The sequence below is a fragment of the Astatotilapia calliptera genome, chromosome 14 (genome assembly GCF_900246225.1).
Source record: "Astatotilapia calliptera chromosome 14, fAstCal1.2, whole genome shotgun sequence".
Lineage (NCBI taxonomy): Eukaryota > Metazoa > Chordata > Actinopteri > Cichliformes > Cichlidae > Astatotilapia > Astatotilapia calliptera.
The window spans coordinates 28,156,950-28,183,687 of NC_039315.1; the positions used below are offsets into that span (position 1 = coordinate 28,156,950).

Below are 26,738 nucleotides of genomic sequence, written 5' to 3' on the forward strand. Positions count from 1 at the left end.
ATCCAATTCACCAGTGTAGTTTATCCTTTAAAAAATGGTGGATTTGTTCCTGCTATCTTGTTTTGCTTTTTGCAGCCTTTATACACTTTGTGAGGAGAAGGGAAGATCTATAGCAATCCAAACCTTACTGAATATCGGGCTCCTAAAATCAGAGCTTCAAAATAACATTTAACATGTTTTTCTTGTTTTTTTATAAGATACCAAACACTTTCTATGATCCAGAATGTATATTTACTTGTATTTAGTTCTTGAAGTTCCAATGCAGAGGCATGCTGGATATTACTCTATATCTGCAGTTCTCAGACACTGGGCGATAATGTCTTATTTAGAAAACTGGTAATTGGGATGTGGTAATTGTGAAAAGTTTGCATCTGGATCAGGGTGATTTCATCCAGGATGAAAAAAAACCCCAAACTGCAGATAAGTAAGACGCATTAGCTAGTCTTAGATTGCACAATGTAGGATTTCCTAATCTAGATCACTGATAAACCAAACTGTTTGAACAACGGGTCCAAGGAAAAACTGCTGGGATGGAGAACACAGACTGACTGAAGGTGCGTAACTGGTACATGAGTGTATTTACTGTGATGCATGTCTGGTTCGGATGAAGCCTTTTATTTTTGCTGCAGGGTCAATAACTCTAGCTGTTGCCACTTCTGCATTTTTCCCTGTCACACTGCACTGCTCACTGGAGACAAATGAGCAGAAGAATAACAATCCTTGAAATATTCACACAAAGGTTAAGCGTGAACTGTTACTCCTACATCCTCCCACCGATCAGTTTACATTTCTTTAATTTATTTTCACTTCTAATAGTTTTATTCCACCCACCCCTTGCCCCCCGCCCTGTCCTGTGTCTGGCACTCCATTTTTCTGGCCTTCACCTGCAGATTATATTTCTTTATAACTATTTCACTTCTACTTACCCCCCTCAGTTTTCTTCCATCTGTCTCAGTCATTTCTGCCAGATGCCTGCAGGTTGACTTGACCCCCACCCAACACACACACACACACACACACACACACACACACACACACACACACACACACACACACACCACCATTAAGTCAGATGTGAATTATGGCAACATCTGAGTAGTTTTTGAAATCTGTACACTACAGGAGCTAGATATATCATGTAGGATTTAACCGCTGCCTGTTTATAACAGTCAGCGAATGGCCAAGCACATTTTTCCCTAGAAATCACCCCTCAGAGGAATGGCATTTTATCTGGGTTTAATTTAGAGAGGTGTGTAAATCTTAGCTGGTAAATCTCCTGGTTTCACAATATGTTCACGAGGGGAGGGCAGAGTAATTATTATTATAGCGATTCGTCTCTGTGTTTCACAGAACTGAAGCTGGGAAGACAGAACTGGCATTAGAAATCATTATTTTCTATCAGTCAGTGTCTGGATTACATTTCCAATGACATTTTCTGGCCTACGACACATTTATACATGCAGCGGGCCTACATTACATTATTGCAGTACCCTATGCAGAGGTATTTGAATGCAGAACTGATTTTTCGTGAGAAAGAAGAAGTGGTTAAGTGTGACAGTAAATAGACCCCCTTGTATCAAAGTGTTTTGTTTTTTTTTTATTTTGTTTTAAAGTGAAGCATTTTTCATTGGTTAATCTGGGCGTCGGGACATCAAACAGCCTATCACGAATCAGCAGGCTTCAAGGTTCAACAGGTAACTTGTTTTATCTCCTGGAGAAGAGTACTGTAGCTTTTGATGGGAGATATTGATAGTAAAAGATTTCAACACTCAGCACAACAGTTTTATGAAGACAAATTAAGGTTTGTGTAATTTTCAATGTAGACTTTGCGTTTATAATAGTGGGTTATCATCCAAAGGCGGATTTTTTTTATTATCTTATAGCTTATATTGTCACACCTATGCTAACGAGCTAGCTGTTATTGTTCTTGTGTGAACTAGTCAAATGACCGCAGTAAATTAAGCGCTAAAACTGTTGTTTATTGTTGCGACACATAAACCAGCTGAGTATTTCAGAGGGGTCACAAGAGGGTTCGTTTGCAAACTTGGCCATTGCTTTCAACTTTTGAACTCAGTGTTAGTTATTTCCTCCTTTCATGTATTACAGCGAAAGTGTTACTGTTGTCGAGTTGGGTGGATTTTATTAGCAGGAAACGCACTGTAGATATCTCTGACGTCATAGCTTGTTGATAAGTAACACACCTGTGTGTCTCAGTGGTGGATCTATTCCCTACTCCAGCGTGTTGAAGTATCCTTGGGCAAAATAGTGAAGCCCAGAAGCAGCATCGGATATGTTTGCTCAAGCGCTTAGATATAGAGAAAAAATGCTGGTATGAGAGTGCGTGATAGGCTACAACATCCTTTGAATGCTCAGAGAAGAAACGCTCCAACTCTAAGTACCAGTCCATTTACCTTTAACAGTAAATGCACGATTACTTAGACACACTGCTCAAAAAAGTGAAAGGAACACATAAAGTCTGAATGTGGGAAAGAAATCATGCTGGTTATCTATACTGATATCAACTGGGTAATGTTTTAGGCATGAGAGCATGTCTCATCATTTATTGGAAATGAAAATTATCGCCCTACAGAGAGCTGAATTCAAAGACACCCTGAAAATCAAAGTGAAAAAATGGCAGGCTAGTCCTTTGCACCAGTGTAGGGTCTGACAATGACTCCAGGAAAAACACCCCAGTGTGTAATGGCAGTCAGAGTGCATACAAGTACTATAAGACTGGTATTTGTATAGTTTTTGTAGAAAAACTCTTTTTATATAAGCATCAGAATATTTACTATTAATGGTAAATGGACCTGCCCGAGTACTTTCAATACAGAGTGGTGTATTCCACTTACTATTAGTGTTAAATGGACTGGTATGTACATAAAACCAGTCCTTCAGACGTACCAGTAAGTACTATAAGACATGTACTTAAATGGTTAAGCAGAAAAGCTTTAACTATATTAGTACCAGTCAATTTACCATAAACAGTATATGATAAATGGAATGAATTAAATAAACCAGCGAGTTTGTGTGAAGTGAAGTGAGGAGCTGCTTTTATCCTAAAAGCTGTAGTTCATGTCAGGACATTTCTCTTTTTGTTTGCTCTACATTTTCTACAGTGTCTTCTAGGTTTCTTTGTAAAGACATGAGCTAAGAGCCTACCTCTAAACAAGTAATCTAAGGATTTTTTTTAACTTTCTGTTTTTGCGCTGTTGAGGTTAATGGCCATTTGATGTCAGTGCTTTCCTCTTTTGCAACCTTTTGCCTCTCTCGAAAGTTTTCTTCTCGTACGGTGTGTTACAAAGCAAGCCTGTGAACTTATGAACCTGTGCAGCCAGGCTTAAAAGTCCTGACATCAAAATTAGTCTTATGATAGTTTCCACATACAGCCGTTTGTGTCTGACAGGAAGAATTAGCCCATCGCTGAACCATACAGGAATGGTCATCGCACAACCGGTCTCATTACTGCCTCGCATTTCTTCAACAGTGTGTGTGTTTGCACGCCTGTGTGTGGTTTGCATGCCGTGAGGATTAACCTAGAACTTCAGCTGATGCTGATTGGAATGACGTTCAACACCGGCCTTTAACAAGAAGGAGAGTTTGTGTGTGTGAGAGTTGGTGAGGCAGAAGGAACGAGGACACAGTGATTATAATTTAATATCAACATGTCTGTGACTGTTTTCCCTCTCTGCTCAGGATGCCTCCTTTTATCTCTTTCATTTCATGTCTGTCACACACAATAAAGGCCATGTAGACTGACTGTACTACTGTACCTGGCACTGGTCCATTTGGCAGGATAGGTTGCAGGTGGCCATAAATGGGTTAGTTAGACCAGGGCACAGACAGCCTGGGACATTAAAAAAATCTCTCTCTCACACTCACTTCATAATGTTGGTGTTTCATCATGTTGCTTTTTTTTTCTTTTTACATATGCAGCATAATTAATGTACACGTGCTCCTCTCTCATTCCTCTTTGACCCTTATAAATATGCACCAAGGAGTGCTGGATTAGGGTCAAGTATCCTTTTCTAAATCTCAGCGTGTGTGTTTGGGTGTGAGCGGCGGACATTTGCATGCTCGAGTGTTTGTGTCTTAAATCCAGGCGGAGCAGAACGCGGCCCGCTGTAAGCCCAGGCATGTGTGATTTGTGTGATTGGGTTTAGACGGCGTTGGTCGGCGGCGACGTCTTGGGGGTCCAGATGACCGGATGCTCCACGGGCAACGCGCGCTGTCCTGCTAACAATATCAAGGTAAGACTACTCTGCCTGGACTCCTCACCAGCAGGTTCATCATATGCGATTTACTGTAATCAGTCCTCAGCTGTAAATTCATATCCAGCGAGTGTGTGAGATCTTTACATAGGCCTGGTGCATGTGTGTAACTGTTCAGCAACACCAGGAGGGATTTAGGAGATGAGGTGTTTTTTGTATTTTTATGTAAGCGTTGGATGGGAGTAGTTTAATTTCCTTTTGGGGCCTCTGATATCAAGGGTTCATCCTCATCTCTGTTATTAATCTCTTTTATGTGGATTTGTACTTTTCAAAGCTGCCAGATTTGTGACAAACTTTCAGTTTTTGGAGTAATGAATATGGAAGTAATTATCAGTAATGGGTTCATATTTCAACGAAAAGTGCGATGCACGCCAAATCAAAGCTTCTCGATGATTTTTAGCACCTCTTGCATTCTTCTCTATTTTATGCTCTCAATCTTTGTGGCAGGTGTTTTGTAATACAGAATAAAGAATGATGTGGCTGTAACCTCTCCGATGGTAATGTGTGGCGTTGTTCAACAGGTCAGCTCTCGCTGCTCCCTCGAGGACATTAAGCTGCTCAGTTTTGAGAAAATCCCCAAATAATTAACACAAACATCAACTGCCCACAGATTATAACTGCCAAGTTTTAGTTGAATCTCACTGTTGTGGTTTCAAGGGAAATAGGAATAAGTGCTGCTTGCAGATTGCTGGGTTTCAACATCCTTTCATAGCAGTAAAGAATATCTAGGGTGGATAGCCTTTAGCCTAATAATCGCTAATCAAATAAATAATGAGGCGGTCGTTTTTTTTCAGCCTTCCTGGAAAATATCTGCAACATCTCAAAGATGCTGTGTTCAATGTCACCAGGACATTTCTAAGGAGAGTCTTATTATGAACTGAACTTCATTTATTTAACCCATTGTACAAATATATATATTTCACCATCATAAACCAGAAAATAATGAGAATATATTTTTTGTCTCTTTTAGTTCCATTGCTAGCATTTATGCCCCAGACTGTTTCAGACTGTATTTTCGTGTTTATTTTAATAGTATAACTTCATAATGCTTGTAGCAGAATTTGCTGTTATTACCTAGCTGGTAATCTGTCCTTGGACACCTGTAGGACTGCCTTTTGTTTTAATGGCTGTGCCGCTTAACCAAGGGGAGCTTATGTCACCACTTGAGGTCGAAGTAAGAGGTCAAGCTCCTAAGCTGTGCTGGCAAAGTGTTTATTTGGCAGGAAGTGTTGGTCGTCTAGTAGTCAATAGAGCCTTTGTTTCCTAGTGGCAACATTTATCTTTGTCTTATAAACATGATATTATTATTTATTATCTTACTTCATTTGTGAAACTAAATCACACTGAAGACTCAGTTAGGAAAGTGTGAGGAAGTGACAGAGTTTGTAACCTGTGTCCCAGCTGGAATTTAACCTGTGGCATTGTGACTACAGGCTGTGATGCACCATTCCAAGGGCCGCTTTTGTACTTTTCACCTTTATATTATTTTCTTTAAACACAGTTCTTTAAAACACACAAAAAACCCTTACACATTTAAAGTTTAGACATGGGTCATAGCATTTGAAAGCCTCTGTGTGTCACTGTAAGACATTGTTTCCACTGACGTATCAATGTCATTAAATTGCTGTATTAATTGATGCTTTTGGCACAGCTGACTAAAAGTATAGTTGATGTCTTGACCTGATCGTATTGTCAGCAAGCACTTCGTTTTCATCGTAGCACAGCAACAAGTATTTAGATGGACTGTTATTGGCCAAAATTTAGGTTGAGCAGTCCGACTACATTTCTGTGTTTTGAAACTTGTATTAGAGCTTATGAGGAGGGTTAGGAGTATTAAGTTAAAAGCACATATATGTATAATCACTCTGTGATTTCAAGAGAGAGCACAATAATAAGGTTATGATTTTCTTATGAAAATGTGTCTGCTGTTGAAAAAGCTGCAGTTCTGTCCGTTTTTATATTTGAAGAGGTGTCACTGAAGGGCTAAATCCAAATTTCTCACTCGCTGTACCAGTGTTCTTTGTGCTTGTGTCTGACGTATTCTGCTTAACGCGTAATCTCTCGGCTCCTAGATTACCACTTGTTACTTTATTGGATGACTTGGATTGCGATTTCCAAATTAAACTCAAACACAGAGGAGGTCAGAGGTTCAGACCAGGATAGAAAATGTGTTGATGCAGCCAAAAAGCAGACAAATCAAGCCAGGGGGTTGTGAATTAAACTGGTTTCTTTGTTTTGTAATAAGAAGAAGAAGTACAACAAAAATGAAAGCAAAGCCCAGTCACCCCTATAAACACTGAAACCTTAAAGGAAGGAAAGCCACTTAATTTGTGTTTGCACATCTGCTTATCAGGTCGCACATCAATCTGGAAAATAAAAAACCTGTTTTTCTCCTGGGAGTATGATTACAAAAGGTCCCACATTCTAGTTAAATTGTTTGTGCAGCACTGAAGGTTTTTGCCTCCCATTCCTGCCTGCACTGTTTATTTTTCAGTTAGCCAGGACTGAAGTTGGTGTGATGTCAGGAACCTATGAGAAACTATGGCTACTCTCACAGAGCTTAAAAAAAACATAAAACGGTACAAACAAAAGGACTTCATTAAGATTCATGAATTATTTTTTAGTGTTTTTGTCTCTTATTCAATGGAAAAATAATGTTGAAAAAGCAAATTTCTTCAAAGCCCAAATAATAAGTTTCTCTGACATTTTCTTTCTCATCTTTTTGTCTTATCTTTTTTATTTTTACAAACTTAAACTATTCTTTTTGGTTAAGTAAACACCAAATCGAAAGTATAATTTCCCCCCTTTCTTTCTGTGCTATCGTCTACTTTTACCCTTTATTACTGCAACATCTTCTGTCAGGAAGTAACAGGCTTTGTTATGCATATTAATACTGAGCTGTGCTATGTTATTTTCATTATGTACAGCTATCAGATTGTGTTTTATTTGCCTTCATGTCAAATCTGCAAAACTGTGACACCACGTGTTCAGTGGGTTTCTGGGTTGATGCAAGACAAATGTTACGAATAACTGTCCTAAATATAATATTTATTTTAACCCGTGTCTCTCAACTTAGATTATTTTGGAAGATCTTTTATTGTGCCAAATATACTACGAAGAGATAATGCTTAAAATATGCACTATAACTGACAGATGGATAATATACATCAATATTTAAGCTAGGTTGATATACAGCAGGGTATTGGCTTCTCACAAATCAGTGAGTAGCACATTGGTCCTAAGTTCAAATCTCCTGTCCAGCTTTATCTGCCTGTTGCTGTGTGGGTTCTCTTCACAGTCCAAAGACATGCACATTAGGTTGATTGGTGACTCTGAATTGGCCATATGTGGATGGTTGTCTGTCTGTGATAGACTGGTGACCTGTCCGGGCTGCTTTCTGCCTTTTGTCCTATGATAGCTGGGATGGGCTCCAGCCCAACCTGATGTGAGCCAGATAGTGGCACTAGTCCACAGTGCAAAAATATAGTCAAAGGTAATTTTGTCTTTACCTAGCTATTCATTTCTAATAAATTAAGTTAGTCAGAAAAACTGGCTGTTGGGTCCAATCTGATTGTTCATTTCTGTCAGGTATGTTCCATTCAGATTAAAAGCTGGAAGGTTGGCTAATAGTGTTGACTGTGTTCTACAGTCTAGAGTCCAAAATTATTCAGGAAACCCCCTGAGAGTTGCCAAAGCATACTGCACATTATTTTTACTCAAACATTCCTGTCGTCTAAGGTCCAGACTATAGGCTGTTAGAAGCTGGCACAGAGCCCAAAAGCTTTGAGTTGTTTTAGAGTAAGAGATACTCTGAGACCCTCTTTGGGATTCTTGGGGAAAAAATCAAAAAACAAAACCTACTTATTAACTTACATATGGTTCACCAGGAGTGGAGACTTTGCTTTATCATATAATTATTTATTTAACACTTAAATAACACATATTGCTCAACCTCAGCTGTGTGAGTGCAGATATGGTTTATACAGCATGGGTGTGCGTGAGAAAGTGTTTGTGCATGCTTGTGCTTGTGTCTGTCTGCACTGCGTGTGAACATGACAGTGGTGGTAATGTTTAACCAAGATGGGACTTTTAATGCATTTCTTACAATCCCAACTTTTATTTTATTTAATATCAAAAATAAAAGCATATTTAAAAATTTGTTAAAGATAAATAAGTTCTCAGATGGTTTCATTCAAATAACAGAGAAACAACAAACTAAAATATTAATTATTTCTGACGATAACATAACTTTGTTTTTTTTATTCTTTACTTAATCATCTTATAAGCCCTCAGATTTATGTGCCCCCGTCCACCCACACACCACCCAGGCAGGCTGGAAATGCACTTACATGTTGACATAACAGTATTGCAGAGCCAATATTTTTTTATTTTATATATAAGATGTGTTACTGAACACCGGTTGTTATGGGGTCTGCTAGTTTCTGTTTCTCACAACCTAACTTGATATGTAAAGCAGCTTTAATGAGAGTATTTAATACTTTTGAACTGTTGCTCAAGTAAACAAAAATGCTTAAGTTGCAGCAACAACCTGGGGGAGTATAGGTACAGAGAACACAGTTGGACTACCACAGCCTTGCACCAAGTACAGTAAGCAAGATGATTCAGCTGCTCAGAGACTCGGAGCAGCAAGCAGTGTTTAAGTGAAGCTTTTAATTCCAAAGATTGCTAATGCACTTTAAACACACAGAAGTCAGCTTGTGAATGAATCAAATATAGCATTCGACGGAAAGACAGTATCTTGTAAAATGTATATGAGATCAACTGTGCAGTCAAATTGGTTGGAAAACCTGTATGTATGCAACCGGGGTCAGAGCAGCAAAGACTGCATTTCTGCAGAGCAGGTGCACATTAGAAACTTTAGTAAAAAACTAGAAGACATTTTAGATTGACAAAATCTAAAAGTAAAAGTGGAAAGAGGGGGAGTAAAAGCACTGCAGCACAGCAGTGCTTTACCAGTGTAGTATGTTGGTGGTGGTGGTGGTGGTGGTGGTGTGTGTGTGTGTGTGTGTGTGTGTGTGTGTGTGTTTGCAAGTAAGACGTACCCTGACACAGAGCCCCACAATGCCAGAAGAACTACTCGAGGGTAGGACTTCCCCTGTCTGCACAGTGTGGCTGTGTTTGTGCTTTAATGACAGTTCTGCCATGACCATACCATGTTGGATCTGTGCTCCAGTTCATCATTTCTGTTTGTACTATCAGTGTATCAAAGCAAAAACTTGATACTGTGATGTGCAGGTCTGTGCTCGCCTAATGATTCTTTATTATCTTCTGTCTGATTGCATGCATCCATGTATCCATCTGTGCATACATCTGCACGGCTGTGCTTCTCTGAACCAGGCATGTGTGGAAGTGTGTGTGTGTGTGTGTGTGTGGAAGTGTGGTTGGTTGTGGAGTGAGTGAGAGAGAGGGACAACAAGGGAGGGAGAGAGAAAGAGAGAGAGAAAAATGAGAGAGGTTTGAGAGCTCAATGGGCAAACGCGGTGTCCTGATGTGCTAGGGCACGCTGTTTCTCTAGCAAGTTTTTGCCATTCCACGGGATTCTTTAAGTTTTGGGTAGAAGTTCTTGCTGCCGCTCTTCACATACGATTCAAGCGCCACATGTTCTTCTTGACCTCTTCTGTTGTCTCTAAAGGTAACGTATGCATGCGGGTTGAGTACAACCTACAACTTTAGATTTTTGGTTTGATTTGTAGTGCTTTTACTTCAAAAGTTAGTAAGATTGCTGCAGAGAGTGTTTTTGGTTTTAATTTGGGTTGTTTTATAATGTCTCATTAGTATTTTTCTCACATCTCGTATTCTTTCAGTCTATCGTTGCTGAAATCTTGATGTTGTCATCTTACCGTCTCTTTCTTTATTAAAAATGATGGCAAGAGATTAAATAATTTCCTGTTGAGATCAGTGAATTTAAAGTTTGCACCACTGTATCAGTCTGTAGTGTTGATTTGTCTTTAACAATGGGTCTTCATGTATTTTTCATTATTATTTGTTTTTTTTGGGGGGGGGGGATTCCCTGGTGATGAAGTTTGTCTGCACATAGAGTCCAGACAATAGCATTATATTGAGACCTTTCCCATTGTTTTCCTTCACTTATTGTGAGATTGTGTGACAGCTGATACATTTTGTTGTCTTTATGAGGTAAGTGTAGCTGAGGAGAATTTTTTATTTTTTTTGTCTCATTTTATTCTCACGTCTTTGATGTCATGGTAGGTCAAAAACAGATTTTCCATCACGTTTTTTTAAATCGAGCAACACGCAGTACTTCTTTAACACTGGTGAGGATTCACATGGAAGTTATTGTGATGAAAAAATTTGGGGCTTTTTCGCTAGAAATTAAAAGTGTGGTTTGCAAGAGGAGAAGAAAAAAGTTTGAGTGGAGAGGAAGCGATCCATTGTTTCCCTTTTGTGCTCGAGTCCATGTAGTTGACGGCGTCCTTTGTTGTGTGGTAGTCAGATGTCGGTGAGGAATGAATGTCGTGCCGTGTACAACTGCTGGACACTCGTTGTTCATTAAGGTAATGGCATTCCATGTAAATTGTGTCTTCCCACATTTTACAGTTCATTACTAATTGGGCTAACACTATAAACAAACGAATCCACTTTTGAACAGATGTCATAGTTTGACCCATCGCTCATGTGAAAGCATCTTGGATTATTCGAATCGGAATTTAATTTCTATTGCAAAACAAAAAAAAGAACAAAAAAAACAGCTTTAGGAAATGTGAGCTTTATGATGTGGTTTATGATGAATTCATAGAACTGTTTGCGCCTTGAGATTGAATTACATGTTTAGTTTTATTTGCCCGAGTTCTGTTTTGCATGAGTAAATTAAAAAAAATAGAATTTGCATTCGAAAAAAGATAAAAAGTTGGTTCTCATGCTGCGCAAGTCTTGTTTTTCAGCTTAACCTTTATTTTCTTGTAAAACTGCTAAACATATTTCAGCGCCACAGCAACCAAAGAACAACCTGTTGAGCTTTGCCCAGTGTTTGTTGTTGCTATGAAAATTAGAGAGCATCTTTTCTAGCGCATGTCCACAGATGCTCTTTTGTTTTTCTTTTTTTTCTTCCCCCTTTTTTTGTGTGCATTTCCTGCCTTCAAATGTGCTGCTGGCGCTGGTATTTAGATTCTCTAATTTCTTCCCAGTTTACTTTGGTCAGATAAGCATCAAAACACGTTATGCAACTGATAGCGTAAAATGAGAAACAGAAGTAGAAGGCTCCGGTAAGTGAATCGACATGTCGCAGCAGAAACCCCTCAGTTTCCTCTGTTCCTAGGATTTATCCTCTTATTCATTATCATGTAAAAAAAGACTCTGTCCTGTTTTGTTTTGGGGTTTGTTTTTTTTTTACAGCCATTTTCATTTTTATTGTCTCATCCAGAAAAAGCAAACTGCCCTGAGGACTGCTCTGTTTTTATTTAGGTTTACTGCAAAGTAATTAAAAAAAGATCAGCTCTTATCCTGTGATTTACCCGTGTGTTTCCCCTCTGTGTGTTGCAGTTTGCACCATCACTGTGGGCCTCAGAGGACGAGCTGTTTGTGGAATAGATCCAAGATTCTTGTAACTTTTCTGCTAGCCACATCCTGTTCAAACACATCTCTCTCCTCTCGTATACCCTCCTCTGTCTGTCCTGCAGCCCGCTCTTATTCCCTCTTGCTCAACAGACCCTTACACATTTCAGTCCTCTCCCCACATACACACCCCCTCAATCTGGCCCCTTTCTCTTCTTTTAGCTTTCATTTCCCGTTCCTTATCTCCTTTACCTGCATGAGAAGGACAGTCTTCCCCAGTCTTGTCCCAAACTCTCACTACACCCCTCTCCTAATGCTTCTTTTCCACTAATGGGCACCATATCAGAGAGCAGCACCACATTCCCTTCATTGTCACTGAGAACCTCTCTCCACCCCTAACTACCTTGCCAACACGAATATCAACACAATCCAATGGAGACAAAAGATATGATGATGACGAGCATGCTGACAATGGACAAAGGGGAGAATGAGGGAGAGAGGGACAAGGAGAGAGAGGACATGGGGGGAGAAGATGATGGGACACAGCGTGAAAATGGCAGACTTATGCTTGCTGATGGGCTTGCAGACAGAGGTCCCAAGAGCATGACATCTGGCTCTGGCCAGCAGGTGTCCAATGGCTTCACAACATCCACCCCTCAGAGCCCCAGGGAGAGCCCAGGAACTGCAGCTTGCGCTGCGGGTACAGCCTCAGGACCCGGAGGCGGTACTGGATCCTCAGCACCTCTGGGAGGCCTAAGGACTCTGATGGTCCAGCAAACAAGCTTGGACAGGCCCAGAGAAACCTGGAGCAAGAAGATGGACTTCCTTCTGTCTGTGATTGGCTACGCCGTGGACCTGGGAAATGTCTGGCGCTTCCCATACATCTGCTACCAAAACGGAGGAGGTGAGGAAGCAAAACATGTTTGGAGGGGAGAAACGTGTCGAAGGGGGAAGAATGAGACATAAAGTGTGGTGGAATGGAGAGAGAGATGACACGTCAGATCCCAAGCTAAAGCAAACAGGATTTGAAGGATTAGACAGAAGAAAAGGCTCTTTCATACTCACTGCTGTGTATTCTGTAATTCACATTATGTGTTTTATATGTGACAGCTGAAGTCGGTCGACTGCTCTCGAGCTTTGCCGTTATTAAAGACTGAGTTAGATTAGGATGATTTGTGGTACTTCCCAATAAATGCTTTAATAGCTTACAAGGAGTGCCCCAATTAACAAAGTTGTGTATGGATAAATGCTTTGATGTAGCTTATTTCTTGCGCAATCGGAGGTACAAAAAGGTATGTCTTCACAAAGTCCACGCTTGTGTCTGCCCTGCTCTTTCTCTAGCCGATCCTGGCGGCAAACACAACCTCTTTTTATTGAATTTGCAATAATAAAGCCTTTGCAATTTCCTGTGTTCTGTGTGTGAGTGTGTGTGCCTCACAGAGCGAGGCAGAGATGAAGACTCGGGACACACTTGATAGAGGCAACAGTATTAATTGTGTTTTTTTCAGTGTCTTTCTCCTTGCTTAATAACCTGTCTCGCAGGCAGCTGCTCAATCAGCCCTTATCTTTGCTTTCATGTCACAAAGAGGCACAAGCACCGTCCCGTCCACACACACAAATGCAACACGTGCACATGGAAATAAGTTTACAATCAGATAGCAAGAAGGAAAGAGCGATGTGTTATCAAACACCCCGCAAAAGCCGAAGAGTCTGAGATCTGGCTGCCGTCCTGATGTTCTTCTGCTCATCTGTGTTAGGCCTTTAATTTTATTACTTTCATATTTTAGAACAAAGCCAACATCAACGTCGAGATCCTTTATGATAGGATTTTAGCAAAAATAACTCCAGAAAGCATAATAAATACAGAAGTGTTGTTTTTGAATAGATTGAGCTATATAAATAATAAGCTTTGGCACCTGTTAGGATTTTTACAGTGTTCTTAAATGGTGTGTGAAAGAGCTCAGTTTCTCTTGAGTGTAGTTGGCTTCTTACTGTTTTCCCACAACATGTGTTCATTGTCACGCATTTATTCTCCCTCCCAAATTTCTCCAACGTCTCTGTCCAGGTGCCTTTTTGCTGCCCTACCTGTTGATGGCAGTGTTCGGAGGGGTGCCTCTGTTTTACATGGAGCTAGCGCTCGGTCAGTTTCATCGCAGTGGCTGCATCTCCATCTGGAAACACATCTGTCCCATCTTCAAAGGTAACAGCGAGGGGTGTACAGAGAGAGAACCGATTATAGGGAGAAAGTCAAAAGCAACAGCTTGGACGAAACGTGGAAGAAGATAACTTTAGAGGGACAGAAAAGTTAGAGGTAGGAAAACAAAAAAAAAAAGACGAAGAAGGAGTTTCAAATCATCCAAGTCCAAGAGACAGCTCATTTAACCTCCCTGCCCCCCCCCCCTTGAAGAGCATCCCTAGTTTCCTGTACCTCTAGTGAGATGTTCTGACTCTCTGTTATGGAAATTGTCACATTTTAATGCCAAATGCCAGATGCTCAGAAATTTGATAGTATGTAAACTGTCGTTGTTTGGAAATGTCACACACTCACCCAAAGGGAACCTGAATTAGCTTGAAAAAATAACCCACTGATGTCTGTGAGTGATGTAAGCAGTGAGTGATCTGGTGTTACTTATGTATTTATTTGCTTCAACTCACCCAGGGATAGGCTTTGCCATCTGTATCATAGCCCTCTACGTAGCCTTCTACTACAACACCATCATGGCCTGGGCCTTGTACTACCTACTGTCATCTTTCCGGCCCACTTTGCCTTGGTCCACCTGCACCAACCCCTGGAATACAGCCAACTGTAACCGCTACATGTCCTCAGACCACAACGTGTCCTGGTCCAACACCTCTACGTCCCCTGCCGAGGAGTTCTATACGTAAGTGCATGTAAGTCAGATGTAGTGGCATAGGGGGAGCTCTACGCAGGAGGGAGACGTCAGGTGAAGAAAGGGAGGATGACTTCAATTCCAGGGTTGGTTCTGGTGTGTGGGACAGATTCCCCACCATCATCCCCTAAAAACCCACTTCCCTTACTGGTGGTGAAAACAGTGCAGGGAGAATTCATTAGTATTTCGGAGTACGAATGACTGATTGGAGATTCTTTATGAGTGCATAAGTAATACAGAAGTATGAACCGCTCCTTTAGGAGCAGGTGAGAGAGTTTTTTAAGTACTGGATTATGGAAAAATATAAAGTATCAGAGAAAAGTAATGCTTGGTATTAGCCAGTAATAAAATATAAGTCCTCCAAGAGTTAACCAGGTTTTAATGTGCTGTTTTTGCAGCGATTAAGTCAGGGTCTTTTGAAAAACAATGTCCCTGTTATTCTTGACTGTTCTGGGTCTGTGCAGTCAACGGGCTCAGTCTTATCAGCACAGCGTCCGACTGCTGAGACAGATTCAGGGTTGACGCAGAGTTGACTTTTCCTAACGCAGGTTTAAAAGTAACAGATTCCACAACTCAGTCTGGCGCCAGAATTTCCTGTTTTTTTTAGCACAATTCATGTCTCAGTTTTTTCATTTGAGCTCCTGGTGCTTAACCTGTGCCCACACACTGACCTTACAGTTTGTTTCTGACTTCTTCTTTTTTTAGCTTTTAAGAAAGTTGCGATAAAGTTTGTCTAAACCCTTTTGAATAGTAATAGTCTTGTCTTACGTACTGATGGTTTTCTTTCTTTTCTCGCTGGTCCGCTCATATCACATTTCCTTCTTTCCGTGCTCTTTCCTTTTCCTCTGCTTTCCTTAATGTTCCAACATTCCCTTGTCTCCAATCCCATATTGTTTTTGTCTTTTATCCATTACTTCTGCATAATATGCCCTTCCCTTCCTGCTTGCTCTCCTCCTCTTCCACTTCCTACACTTCTTCACCTCTACTCAGTTACTTTTTAGCTCCTGTCCTCTCGTGTCGATTCATCTGCATAAAATGTCTTCCTTGTCTCTCCTCTTTGCATTTCATTCAACCTCAACTTTCAACACAAACGCCCTTTCTTGTTTTCTCCTTCCAGCCGGCAGGTGTTGCAGGTCCATCTCTCCCCAGGTCTGCACGAGTTGGGCTCTATCAGCTGGCAACTGGCTTTATGTCTGCTCTTCATCTTCACCATTGTTTACTTCAGCATCTGGAAAGGAGTCAAGACGTCTGGAAAGGTAGCTGAAGGGGTGCCTGCATGGCTGATGGGGGGTGTCAGTTAGAGCAGATGGATGGATTGATAGATGGAGACATATGGACAGAGGAAAAAAAACAGCAGTTATCCTGTCCTCTCTTTACCCTCATTATATTCATCATCGAGTGTGGAAAAGTTGATTAGAAAGGAATGAATATCAGAACCTAGCTAAGGCAATATAAGACCATTTTTAGACATAAAGTTCGTGCCCTTATGTTCAGATAAAGGAGTAAAACAGACTGGTAGAAATAGATTTATACTGTAAATCCTACATTTTTATTTTTTATTTAACCTTTACTTATACAGGTAGTCCCATTAAGACCCAGTGTCTCATTTACAAGAGAGACCTGCTCCAGACAAACATGTTAAAATTGCAACAATAATATTTTAAAAAAGAAGCTAAATATGTCTAATGTGCACAGTCATATTAAAAACAAGTTTGAAATCTGAAAGTGAAATCAATTGAGAGAACTTCAAATCCTTCTGCAATGTATTGCATGAAGACGGGACAGAAAAGGAGAATGCCTTCTTCGCAAGCTCTGTACGAACTGATGGAACGGTGAATGTGATGTCCGGAGACCCCAGTCTAAACTGTTTACGTAACATGTACTCTGATAGGGCAGTAAACTAGAAATAGATTCATAGATAAAATGATACCAATGAACATCCTTGCGTAAGACCAATGAGGACCAGTACAGTGGTGTTTTAAAGGTTTACAATCAGTCATAAATCTTAGTGCTCCATGATAGACAGAATCCAAAAGATGAAGAGTGAGCAGAGGCATTCATATAAATTATGCCACCATAATCCAGGAAGGGTAAAAAAGTGGCAGCAACAAGCCTTTTCCTTGCCATGAAAGAGAAACATGATCTGTTTCTGAAAAAGAACCTCAGTTTCTTTAATAGATGGTCAATGTGTGGCTTGAAGAAAAGATTTTCATCAATCACACTAGCTAGGTATTTGTATGAGGCCACAGTTTCAATAGAAATGGCTTGAGCAGATAGAGAATGAAGTACTGCCGGCACCCTCTTTCTGTTTGAGAACAACATGACTAAGTCTGAGCTGACCCAGCTGAGACTGAATACTATCAAAAGCTAGATGTAATTGTTTGAAAACCATGTCAATGGTACGAGCACAGCGATAAATAATTGTATCGTCTGCATAAAAACGAACAGATGCATCTAGATTCTGTGCAACACGGTTGACATAAATAGTAAATAATATAGGCCCCCGGACAGAACCCTGCGGCACTCCATTAGTGACATTTAAAAAAACTGGAAGATTGAGCTGCACACACTGCTTACGGTCCAAAAGATAATTGGAGAACCAGTCAAATGCTCGGACTGAAAGGCTTATTTCCAGTAATCTCTGACCTAAAATACCATGGTCAACAGTGTCGAAAGCCTTTGATAGATCAATAAAAAGAGCTGCACAGTAGTTCTTGGCTCAGCTATGATATTTGCTGCCACGCGCAAGAAGAAGGGACAAAGACTGTCAGGACCGGCCAATTTTTTGTGCCGCGGCTCTTCAAAGCCTTACATACCTTTTCTACCATGAAAGGTGTAAAGAAAAGAGTGTTAGTAACCGATCTGCTAGCAAAGTTGTATGCAGGAGGTTTACCATCAGATACTGTGCTAAACAAAGAACAAGAAGCAACAAAGTGTTTGTTTAAAAAATTGAGCATTTCAGTTTTGTCTGACACAGGAATGAAGTCAATAATTAAGTGAAGAGGTAGCTCTGAGGAATGAGAGCTGGCAGGGAGAGACTTTATAGTTTGCCAAAACCTCCTAGGGTCGTTTATACTGTCAGTGGTTAAAGTCAGAAAGTACGCTTCCTGATGGAGGCAGTAAACTGATTACGCAGCTGACAAAAACATAGCCAATCATCATCGGATCCGGATTTTCTCGCAGCTGCCCAGGCCTGCTTTCTCTCATGTAGGAGGCCAGCCAGTTCCGAATTGAACCAGGGCCTGACCTGGCAAAAGGGGCATGTTTGTCCACAAAATAGATAAAACTCTCTTGGAAATATTTCCAAGCTAAATTTCCAATGTCAGTCATTGTAATACGACCCCAGTTAAAACTGAATAAATCGTGAAGAAAAGCTTGCTTTTGGTGTTTCTCCCAGCACCAGCTATGCAGTGATCACTCAGGTCCTTGGCAAAAACTGCCAATGTGGAAAACTTCTGTGGCACATTGTATAAATAAAGGGTCTATAAGAGAAGATTTATCTGGGGATTTGGAATTAAGGTGCATGGGGCTTTGAATAAATGGAATTAGACTTAAAAACAAGCAGTGTGCCTTAAAATAAACAGAAACAGAAGAAAGCCAGCCCCAATTAAAATCACCTACCAGAATGATTTCATTTAAATTCAATTCAGATAAAAGTTGAACCAGAGAAGGTTAGGTGCTGGGGTAAGCAGATGGAAGCCGATAGCAGCCAACAACTATCATGGAGTGATAGAACAGATTAATAGTTAAGGTCAAGATTTTAATTGCTTAGGTGCCTTTTCTGGAACGGTCAACTGCTACGTCTTTATCCAGTATAGCTTTGGATAGCCAAGTCACAGAAACAACATTATATCAGCACCAGTTGAAGGGGCCCAGATTCTGAACATATCCATCTTAGGAAGCACTCTATGCTGGTGTCTAATCTGCTGGTGTTTCACATACAGCCAGAAGCCCAGGGTTAGGTTGAAAACCAGATAATAATCATCTCCAGTGCAGATGTCACACAGCCTATAACCACTAGTCATGAGTCTAAGCGGTTTAGTTTGCTGCTAGCATGTCCTCCAGGACTTCATTCTAGGGCAAAACAGGGCCAGGTGCAAAGCCCCTGCAATGGCCAGGAAGGGTGACAGCTGCCCAAAGAGCATAGCATCAGATCCGATCGACAGGACACTGAATATTGCCTGAAGGTGCAGGCCCTAGCGGCAACCAGCGGTCACTAGCGATCTAGCGAGTCAAACCCCGGGGATCCTGGGCAGCAGCAGCTGGCCCGCTAGCTGCTGTCAGCTGTAGCTCACTCGTCCGCTGCTGTCAGCAGTGTGTCTAATGCTGTCTAATGCTATCTATTGTACAGTAACGTAGTCAGTGAACGCAGAGTGGACCACAGAAACACTTTTTTAAGCATATAAAGGTTTATTAAAATTAGAGTAAAAAAAGGTTCTTTGCTTTCTGTATTAGGTAGTTTGGGTGACTGCTACCTTTCCCTATTTGGTCCTCCTGATCTTGCTCATCCGTGGGGCCACCCTGCCCGGGGCCTGGAGGGGTGTCGTCTTCTATCTCAAACCTGACTGGGAGAAGCTGCTTTCCACTACTGTGAGTCTGTTGGTTCAGTGTGACAAGGTCCATCATCAACATATGTAGCGAGCTCAGATCCTGCCCTCTTTCTCTTATTCCTCAATCATTTCTAAACGCGTGTCCTTCACTCCCATCATTATTTGTCATCACTTTACCTCTCACTCTCTCAAAGGTCTGGATTGATGCAGCAGCTCAGATCTTCTTCTCTCTGGGTCCAGGATTTGGCGTGCTCCTTGCCTTTGCCAGCTACAACCCGTTTCACAACAACTGCTACAAGTAAAAACTTTTGTTAATGAGTTCATAAATCAGTGACGTCTGTTTGCTTAATGTCAAAATGCTACTCTGTGTTTACTGAAGTTCAGCAGAAATGTTTCATCTCTCAAATCCTTTATTTAACATATGTCACCATGAATATTGACATATCTTTATTGATGAAATTACCAGAAGGTTAAATCCTTTGCGTAGGCGCTTTAACTTTGTCATCTTTCTGCTAAACACTTGTTTCCTCTATCAGAGATGCGTTGGTCACCAGCTCGGTTAACTGTCTGACGAGCTTTCTGTCTGGCTTTGTCATCTTTACTGTGCTGGGCTACATGGCTGAGATGAGGCAACAGAATGTGGACGCTGTGGCAAAGGATGCAGGTCGGGCCCCGCACCAACACACTGCAAGAAGTTCTTTCTCCAAACTGAAGTTGTTGGAAATTTATTCAGAATAAACGACTGAATCTCCGATGTTTGTTGGTGGAAGTTTGGATGGCATATAAATACCAGGTCTCACTTTTTTTCTCTAGGTCCCAGTCTGTTGTTCATCATTTATGCAGAAGCCATAGCAAACATGCCTGCTGCCACCTTCTTTGCCATCATCTTCTTCCTCATGATCATCATGTTGGGTCTGGATAGCACGGTTAGTTTTCCGATGACTCATTTTAGTATTAAAGTCAGTCAACATTCTTTAAGGTTTGCTCCTCGCATTTAGGGGCGATCGTGGCTCAAGAGTTGGGAGGTCACCTTATAATCGGAAAGTTGCCGGTTCGACCCCCGGCTTGGACAGTCTCGGTCATTGTGTTCTTGGGCAAGACACTTCACCCGTTTGCTTACTCATGGTGGTCAGAGGGCCCGGTGGCGCCAGTGTCCGGCAGCTCTGCCTCTGTCAGTGCGCCCCAGGGTGGCTGTGGCTACAATGTAGCTTACCATCACCAGTGTGTGATTGGATGGGTGGATGACTGGTTGTGTAAAGCGCTTTGAGGTCTTTAGGGACTATTAAAGCGCTATACAAATACAGGCCATTTACTATTTAATCTAAAATATTCACTTGTTGCCTAACTCCCAGTTCTTGGGGATGTTTCATATTTGTCTTCTTATAAAAGGGAATGCCTCTTTTTCTTTGACTGTGATTTCACAGTTGTGCTCATTTCTCCTTCAACGCACTGGGCATTATTTGTCCTCTGTGTTCAATTTTGAATAACATTCAGTGAAAACAAAGTGATAGGAGTTTCATATCACTATTGTGTGATGGTCTCGTCTCCATAAACCTTTGTTTATCTGCTCGGAGGCAGCCAGGTGGAGAGATCCGTAAGCTCTTATCACGAGCTGATAATCACTGTAGAACCTTCAACGGGGATGCTATGCTGTTTGATTTTATGACTGAGGATATTACTGCAAAATATGTCGGTGTACATGACCTCGAGTTGGAGCAGTTCAACACCAAGTCCAGAAGCAAAGCTGTGTATCTTTGCAGCATTTGCAAGATGAGACAAACAGCACATAACACAGATGTGAAATTTTCACATACATGACATATAGCTGCCCTAACTTTCTTTTCCTTCTGCCCCATCTTAGTAAGTAAGTTTATTTATATAGTGCTTTTTAAGATAAAACCCGTCAGAATGTGCTTTACAAAGGTATTGAAAACATGGTCAAATAAACACACCTGACCTTATTTTCCTCATCTTGATGTTTTTCTTTTTGACCCCAGTTTGCAGGCTTGGAAGGAGTAATCACAGCTATGCTAGATGAGTTCCCTCATTTGCTGGTTAAGAGACGAGAGTGGTTCGTCTTTGGCCTCGTGTGTGTGTGTTACCTTGGAGCTCTCTCTACACTTACATATGTAAGTATATTTGGGAATAATCACATTACTGTCAAAAGAGAATGCAAGTTACCAACAAAAGATTTCATTATTCAGTCTCCATAATTTCCCAAATTCACTCAGTATATATCATAAGATTATAAAAACTTGCTCACACTGGTAAAATAAGCTTGAATTTTGCTGCTCTGTTTTTATGCAGCGTATTGTGTCGCAGTTACCAATCTGCTGAAAATCAGATTAGAGCAGCCTCAGTAATCCATGTATCTCCAGCCCTCATTAAAGTAAGACAGTGACCACCACAGATTTCTGCTCAATTAAACACTCATTGTCTTAGGCTTGGCAGACGAACACTGTTTCACAAGTTGCATAAGTCATTCATAGAAAATGTTTCCGAAATAACTCTCCTCCTGTTCGTCCGTGTCGTGTCTCAGGGAGGAGCGTACGTAGTGAAGCTGTTTGAGGAGTACGCTACGGGCCCTGCAGTCATCACTGTGGTGCTGCTGGAAGTCATTGCGGTGTCCTGGTTCTACGGTGAGTGGTGATTTTTGTGGCGATGGTGGAAATTTGTGACTTTAATGAGAATCGCAGTGTGAATAAGTGATAAAAATACAGTGTAAAGTATAGTTCTGAGCGTCATTTGTGGCACAGCTGCCTTGTCAGTTCACATAGAAGAAATGAGACAAATGTTCGCTGTTGATATTTGGCTCTGAGGTGTTTCGTGTGTCTGTGTGCGTTCTGCAGGCACCAACCGTTTCTGTAATGACGTGCAGGTCATGCTTGGTTTTTACCCGGGTTGTTTCTGGAGGGTCTGCTGGGTGGCCATCTGCCCCTGCTTTCTGCTGGTCAGTGTCATGCACAGCATTTGCACACTTACACTAAGTTGTATTAGTTGCTGGAATTAGCAGTTTGAAGAGTAAGCCCTTGCAGGTAAAATAGTTTTAGCAGCTGTCATTTGCTTTTTAGCTGACATGCCCGGTGGTCAGATTTACCTTTTATATTTCATTCTTTTATTATGTCTGATCTCTGATTTGTTCCCTTTCTCAGTTCATCATCATCAGCTTCTTGGCCTTCCCTCCAGAGGTCAGGTTGTTTGAGTACCAATACCCACCATGGACCACTGTCCTGGGCTACTGCATCGGGGTGTCGTCATTCATCTGTGTGCCCGCCTACATGGTCTACTACCTGCTCAATGCTAAGGGCACATTCAAACAGGTGCAGAATTTCTGAATTCTCTCCTAACTCTGTTTTTCTCCATCTATCCCGTCTCCTCTCCTGACCAACTGATATTTCTGGAACAACAAAGGATTGCTTCTGGCCCTTTTCTTTTCCATGCGCTGCCAGGTTTTACTCTCTCCTGTGAACACATGACTGGAGATCAAAGGAACAAGGTGGAGGCCCGGGCCAGAGATTAGCAAGAAAAAAAGCAAATAGAATAGGCGACCAAACACGCGCGCACACACACACCCTGCAGCGGATGTGTAGCCTGTCACGTTGCTGTAACTGAAAGGTGACCGGACGCCGTCCGTCAGCAGCGCTGCAGCATCAAAAAACAAATCAGTCATCAAATTGCGTTCACCAGACACATACCAGGTGTTTTGCATAACACCTTGTAATGCACATTATGCATTGTGAATGCAGAGCGAATGCAAAAGTCTGCATCGTTATCGTCATCACTGATATTAAAATCTTGTTAAACCCTGTGTGAGGGGTTGACAGAAGGGAGGAGGACATCAAAGAGGCCGCTAGACAGACCTTCTGTGCCTGTCGCCCTGTATTGACTCTGCTGCCAGAGCGCACAATGACACCGACACAGATCGACAATCACAAGTCATGTTTTTGTGTACATGTGAACGGAGATGGCGAGCGTGTAAGTGAAACGTGACAAAACAGGTGGCTGTGTTTTATCAGTAATCGAAGGTGTTTTGTGTTCTTCTACATTGTTTCAGAACAAAACAATATGACAAATATGCTCTTTTTAAGATCTTAATTCAAGCAGTGTATATTTTACCAATAGATACTTCTTGATGTTTTTTTTGGCAGGGTAACTAATAATGATACCATTGTCACTACTAAAACTGCTCTGTTTACTCTATATGTCACTATGTCATATATGTCTTTTTTCTTCTCTGTCTCTTTTTTACTCTTTATCCACAGCGTCTGTTAAAAAGCATCACTCCAGTGCCCAGTGGGGACAGCCACAGAGATTTTATTGTCACAAATGCAGTCTGACCAAACCCTGACCAAAAGAAAGGTGCAACTCTACCTACCTGGAGTGCCCTCTTCTGGACATACTGCAAAACTACAGGACAAGGGGGCTACCTTTCACCGTCTTTGCCTCTTTTCGTGCATCTCCTACACTCGTTCCAACCAAGATGTAGAAATTTGAACGGAGTTAGATGAAGCCAGGCGTTAGTTGATATGTCTAGCTTGGTTCAGATCGGATCCTTGTGCGGTTTTTTGTTTTTTCTTCTCAGTTTTGCAGAATCTCTGTGGCCACCTTCTCATTTCTGTCCCACCTAAAAGGGGTCACCAGAGTCACTCAGTGACCAGGTTTTTCTTCAGGTCACCCAGCTCTAACAGTAATTTTATATAATAAGTGATAAGTATGACACAATTTCTTTGATGTAGACAGTAAAACATGAACCCAAACAGGAGATACTGTACAATGAACTCAGTCAGCAAAGGCCAGATAAATACATTACAGTCCACTCTGCTCTGACTGTTAATGGTTTTATTTTTATTTAATGCTGTTAAGTTATGCATTCTAATATGTAGCAAAATTCAGGTATCTTTTACATCTGTTACTGAAGCCAAATATATGATATCTGTTCTGTTCTTGTTTCTAAAGCCGTTTCAATATTGTCGTGGTTTTGTTGTGTTAACTGTCAGCCTGTGTTTATTTGGTGGCATCTTGGCGGAAGGACAGATCTGCAATGAGGTTCCTACACTGTGAAACACTGTCTGGTAGTGGTATGGATGTGTACGTTTGTGACTGTGTGTGGTCATGTAAAAGAGAGACTGTTATAATAACCAGTGGAAAGTAACCACTTGTATTCATTCTTGTAACTGCAATATAACACAAGTTTATTTTACAATGTAGCAGTACTGTCGTTGCATCTTTCACCACACATTACCAGACTCAGTGCCGATGGTCTTTGTTTAATTACACTCACGCTCTGCGCTCTGCCGTCATACTGCGCAACTGTCAGTAAGAGAAGCCAAATATGGATCAGAGCTAATACCATCACCAGTATCACAGTCTGAAAGTCAGCGTTACTGCCATTTACTTTCTACCAAAAAATCTGTGTGCCTGTGTGTGTGTGCGTGCATGCATGCTCCAGAGAGTATCTGTGTGTATGTAGGAGCAGGAGTTAAAAATATGGCGAGTACTGTACATGTACATGTGTATTTACTAGTCAGTCTGGTATTAATGTAATCCTGTGAATGCCTGTCTCCTCCTCATTCTCCCGTTGACGTGCGAATGTGTGCGCGTGTGTATGTGTGTGCGCACGTGTGTGTGTACACCTCAGGTAGTATGTTGTACGGGTTAGAGGTGTTCAGCCCCTTTATGTGTGCATGCAGTGGTGTGTATGTGTCCTGTGCTACAAATGTGTGTGTGCGTGTGGGTGGGTGTCTGTGACGTGCTCCTGTTGTCTTGTTAAATGCCAAAACATCTTATGAAGAAATTAAACTCCCTCTTGCCTCGCTCTCTCGTACCTCTCAAGCTTATCTGCGATCCTTGTATGTCAATAAAAGACTATTGAGACTACAACTGTATAGAATAAAGATATATATATATATATAAATATATATATACAAATAAATATATGGGAAATAACAGATAATAAAGATATATGGAATTAAACAATGAACTCTGTCATCTTGTTATCTGTAAGTTTTTGTGTTTGTCCATTCTTGTTCACAATTTGATGGATTCAAGCAATCAGGAAGTGCAGAGTGTGTAATGATCTTTCGTCCCAATAACTTAAATTTTTATCTGTATAACTTCATCTCTGCGGAGGAAATTTGGTCCGGTCTTCTTCATAGTGTTTCGTCGGCTGATTGAGGTTTGCAGGCATTTGTTTGTACCCAGTTCTCTTTAGATCCTGCCACACCATTTCAATAAGGTTCATGTCTGGACTTTGTGCCTTTGCAACACCTTGATAGTTTGGGATCAGATGGTTTCACATTTGTCTCTAAAATTTTTGTATACAGTACCCAGCATAAATGAGTACACCCCCTTCAAAAAGTATGAATTTAATCAGTAGCTCAATAAACAAACAAACAATTTCCAAAAATTTCACAAGGCTGAGTTTTATTGAACACTTGTTTAACTCCATAACATGAAATTAAGGTTAATAATATAACTTAGATCACAAAATCTTCAGTTTTACTACATCTAGTATTTTGTATGACCACCGTTTTGTTTTTTTAAGGACAGCACCAAATCTTCTAGGCATGGAATGAACAAGTTGTGACATATTGCAACATCTATCTTTTTCCATTCTTCCAGCATCACTCGCTGGATGGCGAGTGATGCTCAATTTTTCGCTTCAGAATTCTCCACAGGTCAGATCAGGAGACATACTTGGCCATTCAATCACCTTCACCCTGTTCTTCCTCAGAAATGCAACAGTAGCTTTAGATGTGTGTTTTGGATCATTGTCGTGTTGGAAAAGTGCACAATGACCAAGTGCACAGAGTGATGGCAGCATCTTCTTCTGCAGAATAGAGCAGCACATTGTTGAGTTCATGATACCATCGATGAAATGCAGCTTCCCAATGCCAGCAGCACTCATGCAACCCCACATAAGGACACTGCCACCACCATGTTTCACTGTAGGCACCATGCTTTAAAATACCCTTTAAAATCCTCACCTTTATGATGCCATACAGTTTTAAAACCATTAGTTCCAAAAACAGTGATCTTTGTCTCATCACTTCAGTCACATCAATGAATCATGAGACTCACCTGTGGTTAAATGCCTGTTAATTCGAATTTTGTAGTTTTAGGTGTGGCTTTTCTCCTAAGACTATAACTGGGGTGTACTCATTTATGCTGAGCACTGTATGTGCCAGATACCACCACCACTTTTGTCCTGTCACCCAGGGGACAGTCAAGGGCGAACAGATAAGGTTAAGAACTCATGCTCAAAAAAACAATTCAAACTCCAGAACATAAATCAAACTAAAGAAATCAGACTTATCGGCAGAAGCATAACACAACAGAAGAAGATATTAACAGACACTCTGACAAAGACTGAAGGAAGACTAAGGCTGTAGATATACCACACGAGGCAATCTGAGAAACTGGAAACACCAGGACCACAAAACACATCTGAACTTAATCAAGGTAAGGAGACGGGGAACAAAATGATAGACAAAGCA

The 26,738-nt window shown here is 41.1% G+C and overlaps 1 protein-coding gene across 5 annotated transcripts; it reads left to right on the top strand.

Annotated features, from left to right (window-relative positions):
• Positions 1 to 1,645: 1,645 nt before the first annotated feature.
• On the top strand, positions 1,646 to 25,227 carry slc6a4a (solute carrier family 6 member 4a). Of its 5 annotated transcripts, none has more exons than XM_026192712.1 (15): positions 1,646 to 1,694; positions 4,164 to 4,250; positions 11,790 to 12,705; positions 13,867 to 14,001; positions 14,461 to 14,683; positions 15,810 to 15,948; positions 19,148 to 19,282; positions 19,437 to 19,540; positions 19,779 to 19,906; positions 20,056 to 20,168; positions 21,240 to 21,371; positions 21,782 to 21,881; positions 22,092 to 22,192; positions 22,395 to 22,562; positions 23,505 to 25,227. In XM_026192712.1, the coding sequence occupies exons 3-15, from the start codon at positions 12,234 to 12,236 to the stop codon at positions 23,577 to 23,579; spliced, it is 2,025 nt and encodes a 674-aa protein (XP_026048497.1). In that variant the 5' UTR covers positions 1,646 to 1,694; positions 4,164 to 4,250; positions 11,790 to 12,233; the 3' UTR covers positions 23,580 to 25,227. The 5 variants fall into 5 exon arrangements, with proteins under 5 accessions (XP_026048497.1, XP_026048495.1, XP_026048496.1 ...); XM_026192710.1 differs by having other exon boundaries at positions 1,672 to 1,801; positions 4,103 to 4,250; XM_026192711.1 differs by having other exon boundaries at positions 1,672 to 1,801.
• The last annotated feature ends 1,511 nt before the right edge of the window (positions 25,228 to 26,738 follow it).